This window comes from Oncorhynchus mykiss, chromosome 16 (genome assembly GCF_013265735.2).
Source record: "Oncorhynchus mykiss isolate Arlee chromosome 16, USDA_OmykA_1.1, whole genome shotgun sequence".
In the NCBI taxonomy this organism is placed as follows: Eukaryota; Metazoa; Chordata; class Actinopteri; order Salmoniformes; family Salmonidae; genus Oncorhynchus; species Oncorhynchus mykiss.
The window spans coordinates 46,210,889-46,231,431 of NC_048580.1; the positions used below are offsets into that span (position 1 = coordinate 46,210,889).

General features: G+C 43.5%; 1 protein-coding gene across 3 annotated transcripts in view; it reads left to right on the top strand.

The window, feature by feature from the left end:
• Positions 1-19,257, top strand: part of kdm5bb (lysine (K)-specific demethylase 5Bb) — a 36,044-nt gene extending 16,787 nt beyond the window's left edge. For 2 of the 3 annotated variants that reach the window (XM_021567190.2, XM_021567191.2), the window contains exons 10-28: positions 2,734-2,853; positions 2,939-3,097; positions 3,276-3,457; positions 3,679-3,841; positions 3,954-4,073; positions 4,174-4,368; positions 4,703-4,884; positions 6,248-6,372; positions 8,004-8,154; positions 8,350-8,464; positions 9,715-10,070; positions 11,330-11,468; positions 11,602-11,781; positions 11,896-12,045; positions 12,235-12,684; positions 12,821-12,905; positions 13,092-13,300; positions 18,164-18,427; positions 18,660-19,257. In XM_021567190.2, the coding sequence (XP_021422865.2) occupies positions 2,734-2,853; positions 2,939-3,097; positions 3,276-3,457; positions 3,679-3,841; positions 3,954-4,073; positions 4,174-4,368; positions 4,703-4,884; positions 6,248-6,372; positions 8,004-8,154; positions 8,350-8,464; positions 9,715-10,070; positions 11,330-11,468; positions 11,602-11,781; positions 11,896-12,045; positions 12,235-12,684; positions 12,821-12,905; positions 13,092-13,300; positions 18,164-18,427; positions 18,660-18,788 (3,474 nt within the window). In that variant the 3' untranslated portion in view covers positions 18,789-19,257. Of the gene's footprint in view, positions 1-2,733; positions 2,854-2,938; positions 3,098-3,275; positions 3,458-3,678; positions 3,842-3,953; positions 4,074-4,173; positions 4,369-4,702; positions 4,885-6,247; positions 6,373-8,003; positions 8,155-8,349; positions 8,465-9,714; positions 10,071-11,329; positions 11,469-11,601; positions 11,782-11,895; positions 12,046-12,234; positions 12,685-12,820; positions 12,906-13,091; positions 13,301-18,163; positions 18,428-18,659 lie in introns of those variants that run through there. The other variant, XR_002469072.2, reaches the window with a different exon arrangement.
• The last annotated feature ends 1,286 nt before the right edge of the window (positions 19,258-20,543 follow it).

A 20,543-nucleotide genomic window follows, 5' to 3' on the forward strand; every position in this document is an offset into this window, starting at 1 on the left:
GCCACATTGTTTCCATCAGAAGTTAGCTAGCAGCAGCAATTACCCCACTGTCGGCCTCTTTCCCCCCTCAATAATGTCTCTCCTTCGTTTGCTTCTTCTCCAAAACGCAACTATATTTTGCCCACTTAGTTTAAATTAAGAAACGTACTGTAATTTTATTGAACCGACAGTTTGTGATAGGCATGTATTCACTTCACGCGACATTGTTTAGTAAAGCTAAACTATATTACAAATGCTGACATCTTGTGGTGATAATGTTGAACTGCATATTAATTACACCAGGATGTATTACGTTTTTTATGTTACCTTTACTTAACTAGGCAAGTCAGTTAAGAACAAATTCTTATTTTCGATGACAGCCTAGTTAACTGTCTTGTTCAGGGGCAGGACGACAGACTTGTACCTTGTCAGCTCGGGGATTCGATCTAGCAACCTTTCGGTTACTAGTCCAACGCTCTAACCACCTGCCTCCCCATGAAGCACACAAGCAAGATGTATTTTAATTAAACCACATGAACCTTGAAATATAACTTTCTGCACACCCACATGATAGTGATATTTGCGAATAATGTCTCTCTCCTGTGTATGTTATCCTTATGGCCTACCTTCATTACAAGGGTAGGGCTCGCACTAATCCATTTCATGACTGCATATACAGTAGCAGTATAAATCAAATCTGGTAACCTTCAGCATGTTTAGACTCATTAATTGTCTAATGAAAAAGAAAAACCCACACACTGATCTTGCCAGTATGAGTAAATTATTAGCAAATTATTCCCACATACAAATTCTCAGATGTGAGTGCTTTTCTAATAGTATCATTTAAAATGGAGAAAGCGGCTCGACAAAATGTAAACAATGCGTGAGGGTTTGCTGATCTTGTTTCAGTATAGAAATGACAAGTCACATGTACAAGTACATTAGACATGCCCACGAGGCCAATACTAATCCCATCATATGTCTGCACTGGGCGTGCATGCAATAAATAATCTCACATCTGCTGTAACCAAAAGGGTAGAGCATGGATAGTGGAGGCAAGAGAGAAATACCCTGAAGGGCCACTTTTTTTTTTATATGAGCTGCAAAGTAGCCATGTAATGTATGAGTTTCGTCCTCATATGGCTGCCCGGTGCCGGGACGTAAACCCTAATTAAATTATACTTGAAGCTAGTATGCCAACCACAGGAGGAGGAGGACAGTGAGTGTAGCAGAATGGAGCAAATTGGCCCAAAATTGCAGGAGGAGATCCTCCCGTAGCTGAGATGCTTACGGTATTAAAATATAGATACATTTTTGATAGACAGGAGGAGACACCTCTTCGAGTCTCAAGGGGATCACATCACAGTTGCCACTCGAGCTCACCTCTGCTACAGTCACACCCTTTTCACCTCCTACACCACCGACAGTATAACGCAGCCGCCAACTGGGTGATCTGGGCCAATGTAGCAGAATGAAATACCCCCAAAATGTATTCTGTGGGTTGACTCAGTTCACAGTCTGCTCTGCTGGTACCTTCACCTCCAATACAATTGTGTTAAAATACAGGTGAGGGGATAGGATGCGAGTAATCAAGGAAAAACAAAGTGAGACAAAGCCCTAGTAGGCATAGTGTGGTGATGTCACCTGCTCTGAGACCTAAAGTACTGTTATTCTATCCCCGTGTTTCCCAACCAGGGTTAATAGGACTCCTGGGGGGGTGCTTGGCCTATCCACAGGGGGTACATGAGAAGACTCCTGAGACCATAGGCTTACTGGTAAAATTTACATGAGGGAGTGCTTCGGGGGTACTCCGGGCAGAGCAAAATATACTTGGTGGTACAGTAACCAAAAAAGGTTGGGAACCACTGTTCTAGCCCAACCAAGATCATGGTTTTGGTAGGATAATGGATGTTGCTTTGTGGGTATGAAGTGCTGTTATGTACAGGGGTTGTGTCCTATATCAGCCATACAGGGATTGTTACACCCACGCCTATGATCTAGGACATCCGCTGCAAATCTGTGCAATATCATCAGACAAAGTGAGAGAGTAAGTGACAACGAAATAAAACCGACAAACGGAATGTTAAATGACCCAAAAATACACTATACTTAATTCAAAGAATCAACACTATTTCATATCGTACAAAGAACGCCTCTGTAAATGGTTAGTGGGTTTAGACATTCATCTTACTCCAAAACAACAGAATAGTAATTTGAAAAGTGTTGAATACAAATAATAAGCAGAATGTCAGGGCTGGACTGGAACAGAAACCTTCACACCCAGTAGCTAGATTTCTAGGCGCAAGGTTGGCCGTACATGTTCTAGGTCTATGCATTGTTACTTTAAATTGTATATTTGTAGTCCTACAACCAATTCTAACAGTAAACCAGTAGCATATGTAACCCATTGGAGATAGACCCTTCAGTCTCTCCAGGACTTGGGACTTCCTTTGGGACTTTCATCTGCAGACTGGGTTTAGTAGCTTTCACTGATCTCTGTATCTGAGGTTAGGAAACAAGGAAATTTAGACTACGGCTTTCTTTGTTATTCTCAAGTGATATAAAATATGATATGTTTCGTTGCAATTGTGTTTTTGTATTATCATAGTTCTCTCTTTGGGACTGGAAATCTGAAAACCTCCTCAAAAAGCCATTTAAAAGCTCTATGCGGAATGCCGAATGCGTTTGTCTGTGAAAAGAAAACTGTTATTAAGGTGTGATTTCTACCCTTTTTTTTCTTCTTCTTTTGAACAGGAGTGCAGCAAACCTCAGGAGGCATTTGGCTTTGAGCAGGCATACAGGGACTACTCTTTGCGGGCTTTTGGAGAAATGGCAGACTCCTTCAAATCTGATTACTTCAACATGCCAGTTCATGTAAGTAGAATGTGTCTAATCCATTAAGGAAGGTCTTACAATTTTAACCTGTTGTAATTGATTCACAACTGTTTGTTTGTTTCAGATGGTTCCCACAGAGTTGGTGGAAAAAGAGTTCTGGCGCTTGGTGAGCACCATCGAAGAGGACGTCACAGTGGAGTACGGAGCAGATATAGCCTCCAAGGAGTTTGGGAGCGGATTCCCCATCAAGAATGGAAGATTTAAGGTTTCAGAAAAGGATGAGGTAGGCAGCTGTATTCAAATTAATGGGTAACCAAACCAATTCAGTATATCACACAGTAGACTTAGGATATAATGGAAAAACGTGTCTTTCAATTTTAATGTCTTGCCAATGTACCATTTTAATCGGAATAAAAATAGATTTCAAAAATGGCTAAACTCTTTCTCATGATCTCTTACAGAAGTACCTGAAGTGTGGCTGGAACCTGAACAACATGGCGATGATGGACCCGTCAGTGTTGACTCATGTCACAGCAGACATCTGTGGGATGACTCTACCTTGGCTCTATGTAGGCATGTGCTTCTCCTCCTTCTGCTGGCACATTGAGGACCACTGGAGCTACTCCATCAACTACCTGCACTGGTACTGATGTTGACCAACCACTCTTTATTTAGGGATGTTGAAACTAAGTAATTAGTAACATGGTACAATCATAACACAAAGTACCATTTAGCTTATGATCAGGGATTTTTAGTTTTCCACATTTTCTGTTTGGAGTCAGGACAATATTTTCAAGCTATTAATATCACCTTGGATACCTTGTTTGCATGATGTTCAAGAATCAAGTTTTTTGTTTTTGAAAGGGGGGAGCCAAAGACATGGTATGGAGCACCTGGCTTTGCTGCGGAACAGCTGGAAGCTGTGATGAAGAAACTAGCTCCAGAGCTGTTTCAGATTCAGCCAGATCTCCTCCACCAGCTGGTCACCATCATGAACCCTAACACCCTCATGTCCTACGGGGTTCCGGTAAGTGTCTCCCTCAATGTAACTAGACTTACACCCACGGATTTCCATAGAATACTATATCATTTCAGTAACAGAGACATCATCTTGAAAGCAATATTTTCTGTGTCCCCAGATTTACAGAACCAATCAGTGTGCTGGTGAGTTTGTCATCACTTTCCCCAGAGCCTATCACAGTGGTTTTAACCAAGGTTTTAACTTCGCTGAGGCTGTCAACTTCTGTACTGTGGACTGGGTAAGATACTCATTGGCTTTCTCATTGATATTATATTGCAGGGGTTAGTTTATGTGAAGTCGACTGTTTACTAATATAGTCTCTCTTTCGTTAATCTCAGATGGCATTAGGCCGCCAATGCGTTGACCACTACAGACTGCTGCATCGGTACTGCGTTTTCTCCCACGACGAGATGATCTGCCAGATGGCCTCCAAGGCCAACAGTCTGGACGTGGTCCTGGCGTCGGCTGTCCAGAAGGATATGAAGGATATGGTCAGAGAGGAACAGGACCTACGAGATAAAGTCCGCAAGATGGTAAAGAGCACCTACAACAGACATTTATTTTTCACTTTTCAAATCAATTAATCAAAATATTTTTTTTCTTCTAAAAAATAAGCGAGTAATAAGCAATAATATTATATCATTGCTTTATATTTCTGTATTTTCAGGTAATAATATATCACAATATATTATTTTGATAGGCAGAGCAAGGAGACCTAAACAGATCATTTTGATGTATGCATTTTTAGAGGCTTATCAAACACTAATGATATATTGTTCACTCCAATTAAGGAGCACAGCTGTCTGGTTCCCCCGTCTCTCGGGTCTTCGTTTATAACATGATTGGGTCTGTGTCTTTCTCCCCAAGGGGGTGTTGCGTTGTGAGCAAGCGGAGTACGATCTCCTGCAGGATGATGAGCGGCAGTGTGCCAAATGTAGGACCACCTGTTTCCTGTCTGCCATCACCTGCCCCTGCAGCCCCGGCCAGCTGGTCTGTCTCCACCACATCCAGGACCTCTGCTCCTGCCCTCTCACCAACTACACACTGAAGTGAGCCATGTCTCATGTCCTGTCCTCCGACACTTCTAGTCTATCCACAGCACACCAGTTTGGCTTTAATCTCCACAGATTTTTTTCCCTTTTCCACACTGAAGTGAGTCCCGGGGTGCATTCAACAGGGCACAATGTTGTCGAACGTTCAAATATAAATACTCTATATAAATAAAAATGTGTTCAAATTAGTGGATTCAGCTATTTCAGCCACACCCGTTGCTAACAGGTGTATAAAATCGAGCACACAGCCATGCAATCCCCATAGACAAACATTGGCAGTAGAATGGCCTTACTGAACGAAGACTCACTTTTAACATGGCACCATCATAGGATGCCACCTTTCCAACAAGTCAGTTCGTCTGCAGAGTGTTGAAGAATGTAGAAATCATCTGTCCTCGGTTGCAACACTCACTACAGAGTTCCAAACTGCCTCTGGAAGCAAAGTCAGCACAATAACTGCTCATCGAGAGCTCCATGAAATGGGTTTCCATGGCAGAGCTGCCGCACACAAGCCTAAGATCACCATGCTCAATTCCAAGCCTTGGCTGGAGTGGTGTAAAGCTCCGCCGCCATTGGACTCTGGAGAAGTGGAAACACGTTCTCTGAAGTGATGAATCACACTTCAACACCTGGCAGTCCGACGGACGAATCTGGGTTTGGCGGATGCCAGGACAACACTACCTGTCCCGAATGCATAGTGCCAACTGTAATGTTTGGTGGAGGGATAATGGTCTGGGGCTGTTTTTCATGGTTCAGGCTAGGCCACTTAGTTCCAGTGAAGGGAAATCTTAACACTACACCATACAATGACATTCTAGAAGATTTTGTGCTTCCAACTTTGTGGCAATAGTTTGGGAAAGGCCCTTTCCTGTTTTAGCATGTCAATGCCCCCGTGCACAAAGCGAGGTCCGTACAGAAATGGTTTGTCCAGATCGGTGTGGAAGAACTTGACTGGCCTGCACAGAGTCCTGACCTCAACGGCATTGAACACCTTTGGGATGAATCGGTATGCTGACTACGAGCCTAATCGCCTTACCTCACTAATGCTCTTGTGGCTGAATGGAAGCAAGTCCCCGCAGCAATGTTCCAACATCTAGTAGAAAGCCTTCCCAGAACAGTGGAGGCTGTTTATAGCAGCAAAGGGGGGACCAACTCCATATTAATGCAAATGAGATGTTCTACGAACAGGTGTCCACATACGTTTGTTCATGTAGTGTAAGTTGTAAACATGCCTCTGACATGTAGAATAAGGAGGCACATCAGCTCCTTTAATTACATTTCTGTAGTCCCCGGTGTCCTCAGATGGCTCATCTGCTCTGGCTTTGACCTCTACTGATATTATTCCCTTTTCCACTTTCAGTTATAGATTTACACTGGATGATCTGTACCCCATGATGAACGTGGTGAAGCAGCGAGCTGAGACCTACGACGAGTGGGCATCCCGCGTGACGGAGACTCTGGAGGCTAAGTTGGACAAGAAAAAAAGTGAGAGACAAATTCCGCTTGTCTATATTCTTCTCTCCGTTAAAAGTACTTTGAAATCCAGAAATGAACCTTAATCTGGGTTTGGAAAACCGCCCCTTAGAGTTGAACTGTATTCACTCTGAACAAAAATCTAAACGCAACGTGCAACAATTTCTAAGATTTTACTGAGTTACAGTTCATATAAGGAAATCAATCAATTGACATGAATTCGTTATGCCCTAATCTATGGATTTCACATGATTTGGGAATACGGATATGCATCGCTTGGTCGCAGATAATTTACAAAACAAGGTAGGGGCGTGTAGCAGAAAACCAGTCAGTATCTGGTGTGACCACCATTTGCCTCATGCAGTGCGACTCACCTCCTTTGAAAAGAGTTGATCAGGCTGTTGAGTGTGGCCTGTGGAATGTTGTCCCACTCTTCTTCAATGGCTGTGCGAACTGGAATGCGCTGTCGTACACGTAGATCCAAAGCATCTCAAACATCCTCAATGGGTGACATGTCTGGTGAGTATGCAGGCCATGGAAGAACTGGGACATTTTCAGCTTCCAGGAATTGTGTACAGATCCTTGCGACATGGAGCCATGCATTATCATGCTGAACCATTTTTATTTTTTATTTAACCTTTATTTAAATTGAACAAATTCTTATTTACAATGACGGCCTCCCCCGCTCATACCCGGACAACGCTGGGCCAATTGTGCGCCCCCCTATGGGACTCCCAATGACAGCTGGATGTGATACAGAGGTGATGGCGGTGGACGAATGGCACGACAATGTGCCTCCAGGATCTCATCACGTTATCTGTGTGCATTCAAATTGCCATCGATAAAATGCAAATGTATTCGTTGTCCGTAGCTTATGTATGCCCATACCCTAACCCCACCGCCACCATGGGGCACTCTGTTCCCAACGTTGACATCAGCAAACCGTTTGTCCCACACCTCTGCTATCTGCCCGGTACAGTTGAAACCGGGATTCATCCGTGACGAGCACACTTCTCCAGTGTACCAGTGGCCATCGAAAGTTAGTATTTGCCCACTGGCGTCGTTTACGATGCCGAACTGCAGTCAGGTCAAGACCCTGGTGAGGACGACGAGCACGCAGATGAGTTTGTGCAGAAATTATTCGGTTTTGCAAACCCAATGCCAAATTCTCTTAAATTAAGTTAGAGCCACCTTATAGTAGAGAAATTAACATTCAATTCTCTGGCAACATCTCTGGTGGACATTCTTGCAGCCAGCATGCTAATTGCACGCTCCCTCAACTTGGGACATCTGTTGTGTTGTGTGGCAAAACTACACATTTTAGAGTGACATTTTATTGTCCCTGCACAAGGTGCTTCTGTTAATGATCATGCTGTTTAATCATCTTATTGACATGCCACACCTGTCAGGTGGATGGATTATCTTGGCAGAGGAGAAATGCTCACTAACAGGGATGTAAAAAAAATTGTGCACAACATTTGAGAGGAGCTTTTGTGTGGATGGAACATTTCTGGGATCTTATATTTCAGCTCATGAAACATTGGACCAACACTTTACATGTGATGTTTATATTTTTGTTCCGTATAGTTGTGAATCAGGCCTCTCATAACCTATTGGTTGAAATGTTGACCTTCTCTCCTCAGGCTTGTCAGTCTTCCGCTCCCTCATTAACGAATCAGAGTCCAAGATGTTCCCTGACAATGACCTCTTGCGTCAGCTCCGTTTAGTCACACAGGATGCAGAGAAGTGCTTCTCAGTGGCCCAGCAGCTACTCAACGGCAAAAGGCAGACTAGGTACCACTAACACAGTCAGATGTAACAGGAGTATCAGCACTGGATCATTTCCCTCCCCTGCCCACACATGATCAACTATGTCTTGAATATTCAATTCCTCAACAAACCAACTGTTTATTTAAATTTCATTACCAGTTTGATTCAAGGGTTTGCATGATGCAGTTTGATTCAATTGTTGTGATAATTCTCTCTCAGGTATCGGTGTGGTGGGGGGAAGACCCAGAGCCAGCTGACCGTGCAGGAGCTGAGGTCATTTGTCAGGCAGCTTTACAACATCCCTTGCAGCCTTCCTCAAGCCCCCAAATTAAAGGTCCAATAGATACTACATGCCATGCAATGAGGAAGTTCAATATCTAAATGCCATGATATTGCAGCCATTAGAAAATGTCATTGGAATTGATTAGACCTAACTAAGATGACTGTGGAGCTATGTTTAACGTGATTGGTCAGAGATGGAATGCAAATTTCGGTAAATTTTCCTGCCAATTTAAACCGACCCTCATTAACCAGTTAACCAACTGCAAAAATAAATCCCAACAGTAAAATGACATGACACAAAATGTTATGCATGCATACAAGGAACAGACATTTGGCTCACAGCCAAAAGGCTATATTATTTAACATGCAACTATTGTAATGAAGCAGCTAATAAAACACAATTTTCAAACTTTCACCAGAATGTAAGTCGCAGTAAAACACAGTTCTTAACAGGACACCTGATGTGAGCGGTTCCATATGACAGAGATCAACATCTCTGTTAGAAACATGGAAAGAGAGGGAATCCAATAGCAACAACTATGATGGGTTGCTAATATGACTGGGATGGTGCCTTTGGCTTCTGGACAACGAAAGAAAGTTGACATGGAAAATAAATTCCATGTTTCTATGGTCGGATTTTGGCTAGGCTACTTTGAAGCAGGGTAAGACATGCCTCATAATAGGAAGTAAAACATTCAGGTTTCAATGAATGAAGTATATTTTACCAAATTGCATAGAGCCTCCAGCTCTGATTGCAAAGTGGTGGGTGATGCGCTTAATAGCCTGCCTACCGTTGCCTAATCCTATGCACTTGAATGGTGAATGGGAAGTGCGCTTCAATTACGAGTTGAGGAAGAAAAATAGTATAAATGAAAAGCTGGGACCCTCTTTTTAATCGTGGCCATCAAAACTTTGTTTTTTAACACGTGATTGCGTTTAGAATTGTTGCGCAATGACTGGGCTTTTCACTCCAGCAGAAACTAGCTGTTTGAGGAGCAGCTGCAGCTCTCGCGCTGTTCGACAGGTGATATTCCACTCAAACTAGGGTCTGTATGCTGTGCGAGTGTGATAAATAAAATGCATGACGACTAACAAAAACACATGCGGCAATGTAATTTCATTACATTATTCAAATTAACCTTTTGACCGATGTGCATGACCGATCAAATGTTAACCGTTAACATCCCTAATCAGAAAGTATTCCTCTCAAGGTTAAAGCATAAACCCAAATAAAACCCATCTGAATCCTCAATCATTGTAGAATCGTATTCATAATGATATGAATGACGTTTATTTTCTTAGGATCTCTTGAATTGCATCGAAGACTTCCAGCAGCACAGTGAGAAAGTTCTGATGGATGAGGCCACCAGCACAGCGGTGATCCAGAGTCTTCTAGACGTTAGCTTTGACTTTGATGTGGAGCTGCCTGAACTTCCAATACTACGGGAGAGGCTGGAGCAAGCCCGTTGGCTGGAGGGTGTGCAGCAGACCAGCGCCCAGCCCTCCACCCTCACCCTGGAGACCATGCGGAGGCTGATAGACCAGGGTGTGGGCCTGACCCCTCACCCCTCCGTGGAGAAGGGCATGGCTCATCTGCAGGAGCTACTCACGGTGTCTGAACATTGGGAGGAAAAGACCAGCATCCTCCTCAAGGCCAGGTGAAGGCCGCACACACCGAGGATTTCTTGTTTACATCTGTAATCTTAATCTGTAAACCAGGTATTTCAGGGTTGTTTTTTTTAGGAGTCCAATGTCAAAGAAGACAGGCCAAAATTTTAGATGAGTGGATTTTAACAATAGGTTTAAGGTCATCTTCTGGGCTTTGTTATTCTGGATCATTTAGACCTGAATTTACAATAATTGTGTCCTCAGAGATTCAACTCTGGGTCTTGAATTTGAACTTTCTCTACTCTTAGCCAAAATGAGCCATGTGGTTATGGCACTTGTATTAAAGCTAGTGAGGTTTCTCTTTAACGAATGTACAAACATACGGGATTACTGATTTGTACATTAGCAGAAATACAGTATGTCAGTGTCCCTGATTTTGCTTCATTTTAATTCCAGCTAGTGCAAAATGCTGCTGCTAGAATATTCAACAAGATCTACAAAAAGTGAGCATGCATATCTAGTTCTGCTTTCATCCCATTTGGTACCCAGTGCATTTTAATAATCACTGTCACCGGCGTTTTTTTCAAACAGCTTTTTTTTAATGGCATGGCTCTCCCAAGGAATGTGCATCTATTCTGTGCGCGCCACATATCCACACGGTTTTAGCAATCTTTTTCAGTCCAGTTTTAATTGTCTGCATCTTTCTAGAGCTAGAGTTCTCATTCAAATGTTCTGTCATTTTAGTGCTTAGTCTAGTGAGAAGTGTCTTTCTTTTTTATCTCCTCAAGGACGGATGGATAGTTTGTTTCTTTATGACTTTATCAGTATGTTGAACATTTTCTTTATTATAGAATTGTGCACAGCCCAGACCACGGTAACTGTATATACCACCAATGGTTTGAAAGTGTAAAAGTGTGTCATGGTTGCAAGGGGTCAGTATAGATGGCTATGTAAAGCTACTAACACTAAACAATCCATCAGCCGTCAGAGGAAAAACGTTGCATGGTTCACAACCCTCACAACAGTGATGTCTGCTTACGTCAGAAAGATCTTGAATTGACTTTTTATGAAAGATGGAGTGAATAGCAACAAATATTGAACAACAAGGGAAGTGGAATTGTCAAAGGTTTTTTTTTCTTCATGATAGTACATTCATATTTTTATGATTGACACACACCTGAGGACATTTCTCCATAGTCCATACAGATGGATAAATATGATATGTATGCTTCCTGTCAGCCGGATAACTGGGCCCCCTTGTGCTGGTGACTGACCAGTCTTTTGACCTAACTATTTTCTTCTCCACCAGGCCCCCCCCATCTATAGAAGTCCTCTCTGAAGCAGCTGAGAAGATGGTGGGTATACCTGCTTACCTCCCCAATTGTCTGATGCTGAAGGACTCCATCAGTAGGGCCAGGGAATGGCTTCAGGAAGCAGAGGCATTTCAGGTACGGAAGAATAAAACACCACGTTTTCACAATGATGTTATACATGATTTTTATAGAAACGATGCTCCCAGGTTGACATGTAAAGGTGGAACCATTTATGTATAGAAAATGTGTATTCTGTGTACTTTTATAGGATGGAGAGTCCATTCCATTGTTTGACAAGCTCTCTGATATGGTTCTACGAGGACAAGCCATCCCAGTCCAGCTGGACCCTCTAAAGCATCTGGAGTTTCTGGTAACAGAGCTGCAGGCCTGGAAAGAGTCTGCAGCTGAAACCTTCCTCATCAAAAACTCTCACTTCACTCTGCTTGAGGTAATCGGCTGTAATGCACCACCTATGAATGTTCTATGAGTGATGTACAATATAAAGCAGTTTATTTCCCAGAAATGCATTCACCAGAATTCACAATTTTGTTCTTGTCCACAGGTTCTGTGTCCAAGATTTGAGGTTGGAGCAGGGTCTCCGAAAAGGAAGTCGAAAAAAGCTAAAGACTGCAGTAAGAAGAAGATGGTGAAGCTAGACTGTCTCAGTGATGTGGAAAAAGCCCTCTTAGAGACCAAGGACACTACCTCAGCTGTAAGTACACCTACAATGGCCATGTCTCAAACTGAATACATCTTTTATTTTCCAACTCAGTTCAAAGTGCGGACCTTGGCTTTCTCTACTTCTTTCTAGTACTGGATATGTATTGTATCTCAATGAACGTTGGACATGAACTTGCATTCAAATTCTATAAATTAAAATGATTTTACGTTTATTTACCAGCTGGCAACTCTCGGGGAAGTGCGGTTACGGGAGATGTGGGCCCTCTCCTCCATCCGGGCAGCTAACGAGTCCAAGCTCCTCCCCACGGCAGACTGCATGGACCTGAAGGTGTGTGTGTGTCAGAATCCCCCCATGGGAGCCATGTTACAGTGTGAGCTCTGCCGGGACGCCTTCCACAGCGTGTGTGTGAGGGCTCCCTCAGACTCCCGTTCAACCCAGGCCTGGCTGTGTCCAGACTGCCGACGCTCGGAGAAGCCCTCCCTGGACAAGGTCCTGCCCTTGCTGGCGTCGCTGCAGCGTATCCAGGTGCGTCTACCGGAAGGCGATGCGCTTCACTATTTGGTTGAGAGAACAGTCAGCTGGCAACAGCGAGCACGACAGGTCTCTGCCTCCTGTGGCCTTCCAGACCTGGAGGAGAGTTTTAGATCTTCACCATCTCCGGTTGGAAAGGTCAGTCACACCCCTTCTCTGAAATGTAGTTATCTATCCATTTTAAAGTGATATAATTCAGAATTAACAGAGTTATGTTAATGACCAGATTAGTAATGAATTTGATATATATATATATTTTTATATATATAAACAGCCACCATGTTTGACTCCAGAGTGGAACAGGACAAGTCATGATCAGATGGTCTTCTACACCGAGCAACGATGCATTCCTCTGCCGGGTCAGTTCTGCGTTACAAAGCAGTGTTGTAGAATCATTTGTCATTCTTATCACCAGCTGGACTTCTTGATAACATCATTATATTGATTAGCGCTCTACTGATGACTACTGATTATTTAACCAGCACGGTAGTTGATTGAGAACATTTGTCTTTTACAATAACCTGATGTGTGCTGTGCTGCTGCAGGTCTGAGTGTGGAGCTGGAGGAGCTGATGGTGGAAGGGCTCCTGCTGCAGGTGTCTCTGCCAGAGATCACACAGCTCTACCACGCGTTACTGAACGGGCTGGGAACGCATCACACCCACGGACGCACGTCACAGCAAGAGGACGACCCCTCGGACTGTGACAAACGCAAGCAGTGCAACTCTCAGGGAAGAAGCTCTCCACAAAAAGAGGTGTGTGTGTGTCAGCATGCTAGCTATCAAGTACTGTAACTGAGTACTTGGTGGACTATATATTCTACTTTATGTTCGCTCTCGTGTGCTGATAAGGGCACAGATGACAAGACGGAGGAGTGCGGTCTAGGTGGTTTAATGACGCTGAAGATTCACAGTACGGGCACGGAACAGCACCGTGTATGTAGCATGGATGGGCCAAGGCACTTAGTGGTATGGCACCTTGCAAGAAGTGTGTACGTGGTCTGCAAGTAAAGAGAGAAATAAAGATGCAATATTGAATGCCAGATGTAGAGTGTATACAAAATACAATCTCTAGTTCACGATACGATAAACAATATGCATGTAATAATAACGTGGTTATAATGGCTTAATGCTATACAAGGCAAGACGGAGCCATGCAACATGACCCCACTAAGGTTCAGACCCAGGGCCCCAAGCTTAATGATGAGCTTGGAGGGTACTATGGTGTTGAAGGCTGAGCTGTAGTCAATGAACAGCATTCTTACATAGGTATTCCTCTTGTCCAGATGGGATAGGACAGTGTGCAGTGCAATGGCGATTGCGTCATCTGTGGATCTATTGGGGCGGTATGCAAACTGAAGTGGGTCTAGATTATCAGGTAAGATGGAGGTGACATGATCCTTAACTAGCCTCTCAAAGCACTTCATGATGACGGAAGTGAGTGCTACAGTGCGATAGTAATTTACTTCAGTTACCATTTCTTGGGTACAGGAACCATAGTGGACATCTTGAAGCAAGTGAGGACAGCAGACTGGGATAAGGAGAGATTGAATATGTCCGTAAACACTCCAGACAGCTGGTCTGCGCATGCTCAGAGGACGCGGCTAGGTATGCCGTCTGGGCCGGCAGCCCTGCGAGGGTTAACACTCTTAAATGTCTTACTCACATCGGCCACAGAGAATGAGAGCCCACAGTCCTTGGGGTCAGGCCGCGTCAGTGCCACTGTGTTATCCTTAAAGCGGGCAACGGTGTTTAGCTAATCCAGGAGCAAGACTTCCGTCTCTGCGCCGTGGCTGGTTTTCTCTTTGTAATCTGTGGTTGTCTGTAGACCCTGCCACATACAGTGCCTTGCGAAAGTATTCGGCCCCCTTGAACTTTGCGACCTTTTGCCACATTTCAGGCTTCAAACATAAAGATATAAAACTGTATTTTTCTGTGAAGAATCAACAACAAGTGGGACACAATCATGAAGTGGAACGACATTTATTGGATATTTCAAACTTTTTTAACAAATCAAAAACTGAAAAATTGGGCGTGCAAAATTATTCAGCCCCCTTAAGTTAATACTTTGTAGCGCCACCTTTTGCTGCGATTACAGCTGTAAGTCGCTTGGGGTATGTCTCTATCAGTTTTGCACATCGAGAGACTGAAATGTTTTCCCATTCCTCCTTGCAAAACAGCTCGAGCTCAGTGAGGTTGGATGGAGAGCATTTGTGAACAGCAGTTTTCAGTTCTTTCCACAGATTCTCGATTGGATTCAGGTCTGGACTTTGACTTGGCCATTCTAACACCTGGATATGTTTATTTTTGAACCATTCCATTGTAGATTTTGCTTTATGTTTTGGATCATTGTCTTGTTGGAAGACAAATCTCCGTCCCAGTCTCAGGTCTTTTGCAGACTCCATCAGGTTTTCTTCCAGAATGGTCCTGTATTTGGCTCCATCCATCTTCCCATCAATTTTAACCATCTTCCCTGTCCCTGCTGAAGAAAAGCAGGCCCAAACCATGATGCTGCCACCACCATGTTTGACAGTGGGGATGGTGTGTTGCTTTTACGCCAAACATAACGTTTTGCATTGTTGACAAAAAGTTCAATTTTGGTTTCATCTGACCAGAGCACATTCTTCCACATGTTTGGTGTGTCTCCCAGGTGGCTTGTGGCAAACTTTAAACAACACTTTTTATGGATATCTTTAAGAAATGGCTTTCTTCTTGCCACTCTTCCATAAAGGCCAGATTTGTGCAATATACGACTGATTGTCGTAGTCTCCCACCTCAGTCTCCCACCTCAGCTGAGTCTCCCACCTCAGTCTCCCACCTCAGCTGAGTCTCCCACCTCAGCTGTAGATCTCTGCAGTTCATCCAGAGTGATCATCTCTGATCAGTCTTCTCCTTGTATGAGCTGAAAGTTTAGAGGGACGGCCAGGTCTTGGTAGATTTGCAGTGGTCTGATACTCCTTCCATTTCAATATTATCGCTTGCACAGTGCTCCTTGGGATGTTTAAAGCTTGGGAAATCTTTTTGTATCCAAATCCGGCTTTACACTTCTTCACAACAGTATCTCGGACCTGCCTGGTGTGTTCCTTGTTCTTCATGATGCTCTCTGCGCTTTTAACGGACCTCTGAGACTATCACAGTGCAGGTGCATTTATACGGAGACTTGATTACACACAGGTGGATTGTATTTATCATCATTAGTCATTTAGGTCAACATTGGATCATTGAGATCCTCACTGAACTTCTGGAGAGAGTTTGCTGCACTGAAAGTAAAGGGGCTGAATAATTTTGCACGCCCAATTTTTCAGTTTTTGATTTGTTAAAAAAGTTTGAAATATCCAATAAATGTCGTTCCACTTCATGATTGTGTCCCACTTGTTGTTGATTCTTCACAAAAAAATACAGTTTTATATCTTTATGTTTGAAGCCTGAAATGTGGCAAAAGGTCGCAGAGTTCAAGGGGGCCGAATACTTTCGCAAGGCACTGTACGTCTCGGGTCTGAGCTGTGGAATTGCGACTCCACGTTTTGCCTGTTTGATTTCCTTACGGAGGGAATAATTACACTGTTTATATTCCCAGTTACCTTGCCGTGGTTAAGTGGTGGTTGCTTTCTGTTTTGCGCGAATGCTACCATCTACCTGCGGTTTTTGGTTTGGGTAGGTGTTAATAGTCAGTGGGAACAACATCCCCTATACACTTCCCGATGAACTCAGTCACCATGTCCGTGTATATGTCAATGTTATTCTCAGAGGCAACCCGGAACATATCCCAGTCGCCGTGATCTAAACAATCTTGAACCATGGATTCTGATTGGTCAGACCAGCGTTGAATAGACCTTAGCACGCGTACTTCCTATTTTGACTTTCTGCATATAGGAAGGTAGGTGCAAAATAGAGTCAATCTGATTTGCCAAAGGGAGAGTGGGGGAGGGCCTTGAAGCCATCCCGGAAGGGGGAGTAACAATGGTTGAGAGATTTTGTAGCACGAGTACTACAGGCAATGTGTTGATGGAATTTCGGTAGTGTGTTCTCAAATTCCGTTTTGTTTTAAATCCCCACCTACCAATAAGTGCGGCCTCAGGATATGTGATTTCCAGTTTGCAGAAAGTCCAGTGTAGTTCCTTGACGGCTGTCCTGGTATCGGCTTGAGAGGAATTTTCACAGCTCTTACTATAACCAAAGAGAATTATCTTGGAAGTTAATACTGTCGACATTTGATTAAGATATTCTAGGTTGGGTGAACAAAAGGACTTGAGTTCCTGTACGTTATCACAATCACACCATGTGTAGTTAATCATGAAACATACACCCCCGCCTTTCTTCTTCCCAGAGAATTCTTTATTCCTGTCTGCGCAATGTACTGAGAACCCAGCTGGCTGTATGGATGGGGATAGTATACCTGGAGAGAGCCATGATTTTGTGAAACAGTATGTTACAGTTCCTGATGTCTCTCTGGAAGGGGATCCTCGCCCTAAGCTCATCTACTTTATTGTCCAAGGACCGAACATTAGCGAGTAAAATACTCTGAAGTGGTGGATGGACTCGAAGTCCACTCTGAATACCTCTTCTCTGCCGGCGGCGTCTTGGAGCAGCCTCTGAAATAAGTTCAAATTGCCCTCCGCCTTCTTCCCGGAGAGTTCTTTGTTCATATCTGCACTGTGTACTGAGAACCCAGGTGGCTGAATGGACGGGGACAGTGTATCCATATACTCTGAAGTGGTGGATGGTGTTCACGCCTCCTGAGTCGGAAAAGAAGTCCACTCAGAATACCTCTCCTCCGCCGGTGGCATCTTGGAGCAGCATCAGGATTAAATAAAATTGCCTTGCGGGGAATGAACAAAGGATTCAAATTCGAGAAAGTCATATTTCTGATCGTAATGTTGGTGAGTTACCGCCACTCTGATATCCAAAAGTTATTTCCGGCTGTATGTAACAACACAAACGTTCTGGGCTAATAATGTAAGAAATGACACAAAAAAACGAAATACTGAAAAGTTGCTTAGGAGCTAGAACCAGAGCTTCCATGTCTGTCGGTGCCATCTTCTGGACATCTATACAGGGTATGTAAAAAAAGGCACTGAGGAACATTACACAATACGAATTCTAGGATAAATGTCAGAAATAATATGATCGGCGAGATGGAGCTAGCAAGCTTTGTTACAGTTGCTAGCTCTTGATGGCTCGCAGTAGAAATGCATAATTAGCGTATCCATAAAATGATATTGTCCCCAATTGTGTCTTTAGACAAACACCTGAAGGATATTAAAAATGTACTTGCATATCAACAAGGAGGCTAACACAATGAAGCTAACTTGTGGAAAACCACAGGATGGCTGGAACTTTCTCTCACTTGACTTCTCTGAGCTGGAATTGCCCAGCATGTTTTTCTCCATTTCACTGGTGGGCGGAGCTACAGCTCTGATATGACTAACTTCTATCTATTCGACTTTGATGACTACCATTTCTCCACAGCCTTTCATACAAATACATTAAATTAAATTGTAAGTATTTTTATTATTGGCCTATAAAAGCATTTAGTTTATTACTGTTACCGTATCATCACTGATGAAAATAAGAAATACAGTTTACTTACTTTAAGATGTTGTTTTTTTATCTCTTCAGGATGGCCTGAAAAAAGAAGTAGTTAACAGAGCAGAGAAGAAGGCCAAGCGACGCCTGGAGAGGGAGGCTCTGGAGACAGAGCGCAGGGACAAGGCCAAGAAGCTCCAAAACAAGAGACAGAAAATGAACAAGGAGAAGAACCTGGAACGCAGAGCAGCCTCGACCTCCTCATCTCCTCGTTCCGACTTCTCCCAGTCAGACGACTCTGAAGAGGAGATGGCCATGTGTCCAGCAGAGGGATGCCAGCAGCCAGAAGGAGATGAGGTCAAATAAATCACTCACTGATAAGAAAATATGAAATAATGAGCAATATTTTATTAATTGCGAAAAACCTGATTGACTGGCTGCTAGTGTTGGAGTTCAAATAAAGGAGAGAGGGACAGAATGCCTAGCAGTTTGTTAGTCGTAGAAATTGTCAAATGTACTGAATGTTCAGTTCCTTGTCTGTCTTATGTCACTTGAGTTTTCTTTATTTGGTGTTTTTGACTTATTTCAGGTGGACTGGGTCCAGTGTGACGGCAGCTGTAACCAGTGGTTCCACCAGGTCTGTGTGGGTGTGACAGCCGAGTTGGCTGAGAAAGAGGACTATGTGTGTGTCGGCTGTACAATAAGCGATGGCCGCTGAGGATTTGAGGAGAGAATGGATGGAGTTTTGGAAGGAAAGTCTGACGGTTTTCGGCCTACTCCGTTAGCAACCTGGCCACACAAGTCAGGATGTCACAGACACCTCACTTGTCCTCATCCCCTTTGTGACAACGGTGCTATCTCCTCCTCTTTATTGGGTTGTTGTCCAGAACTATACTGTTTGTTACTTTTTTTTTTTTTACATATTTTTCTTTCCTCCTTTGAACTGTTTGTGGTTGTGACATGATGTGGAGTCAGTGTGCTGCATGGGTTTCCATATAATGGGTGGTGCAAAGGAGTCAAACAATAAGGCACTCTGAAAAGATCCAAGGGTATATTGAACTTCCTTGCATGCAAAACCTGAGACAGATGGTTAAGGTCCCCTCCTTCCCCGTAATAAATCATGTGATGGAGAGAACTGTATTTTCTGGGAAACCCAATACTTAGTACTTCCATCATACTGACTTATATCAGTCGACTAAGTTTATTTATCTGAGCAATAATGTTTGTCTCAATTGAATTCAATGGATTGGTCTCCTCTGAACTACGTGTTGATGCTTCAGCAATGGTTTGATGTACAGAACAGAAAGCGTATCGACTGGGGTAAGTTACAGTTGTAGACTAGCAATGTAGCAGACAGAAGGAACTGGATCAACTGCCACATACACTATACAGTGCCTTTGGAAAGTATTCAAACCCCTTGACTTTATCCACATTTTGTTACATTATAGCCTTATTCTAAAATGGGTTAAATAAATACAAATCCTCAAATCTACACACAATACTACATAATGACAAAGCAAAAACCTGTTTTGGGAAATTTTAGCAAATGTATTAAAAAATACATAAGACTTCAGACCCTTTGCTATGAGACTTGAAATTGAGCTCAGGCGCATCCTGTTTCCATTGATCATCCTTGATGTTTCTACAACTTGATTGCAATCTACCTGTGGTAAATTCAATTGATTGGACATGATTTGGAATTGTCCGTAGAGCTCTGAGACAGGATTGTGGCGGCGCTGCTCGGGGGAAGGGTACCAAAGAATGTATGCAGCATTTGAAGGTCCCCAAGAACACAGTGGGCTCCATCATTCCTAAATGGAAGAAGTTTGGACCCACCAAGACTCTACCTAGAGCTGGCCGCACGGCTAAACTGAGCAAACGAGGGAGAAGGGTCTTGGTTAGGGAGGTGACCAATGGTCACTCTGTCAGAACTCCAGAGTTCCTCATGGAGATGGAAGAACCTTCCACAATGACAACCATCTATAAAGCACTCCACCAAATCAGGCCTTTTATGGTAGAGTGACCAGATGGAAGCCACTCCTCAGTAAAAGGCACATGACAGCCCGCTTGGGAGTTTGTTAAAAGGCACCTAAAGACTCTGACCATGAAAAACAAGATTCTCTGGTCTAATGAAACCAAGTTGAACTCTTTGGCATGAATGCCAAGCGTCACATCTGGAGGAAACCTGGCACTATCCCTGCGGTTAAGCATGGTGGTGGCAGCATGCTGTGGGGATGGTTTTCAGCGGCAGGGACTGGAGGGAAAGATGAACGGAGCAAAGTACGGCGATCCTTGATGAAAACCTGCTCTGGGGCGAAGGTTCAATGCAGGACTGGCTTCGGAACAAGTCTCAATGTCCTTGAGTGGCCTGTACTTGAACCCGATCGAGCATCTCTGGAAAGACCTGAAAATAGCTGTGCAGAAACGCTCTCCATCCAACCTGACAGAGCTTGAGAGGATCTGCAGAGAAGAA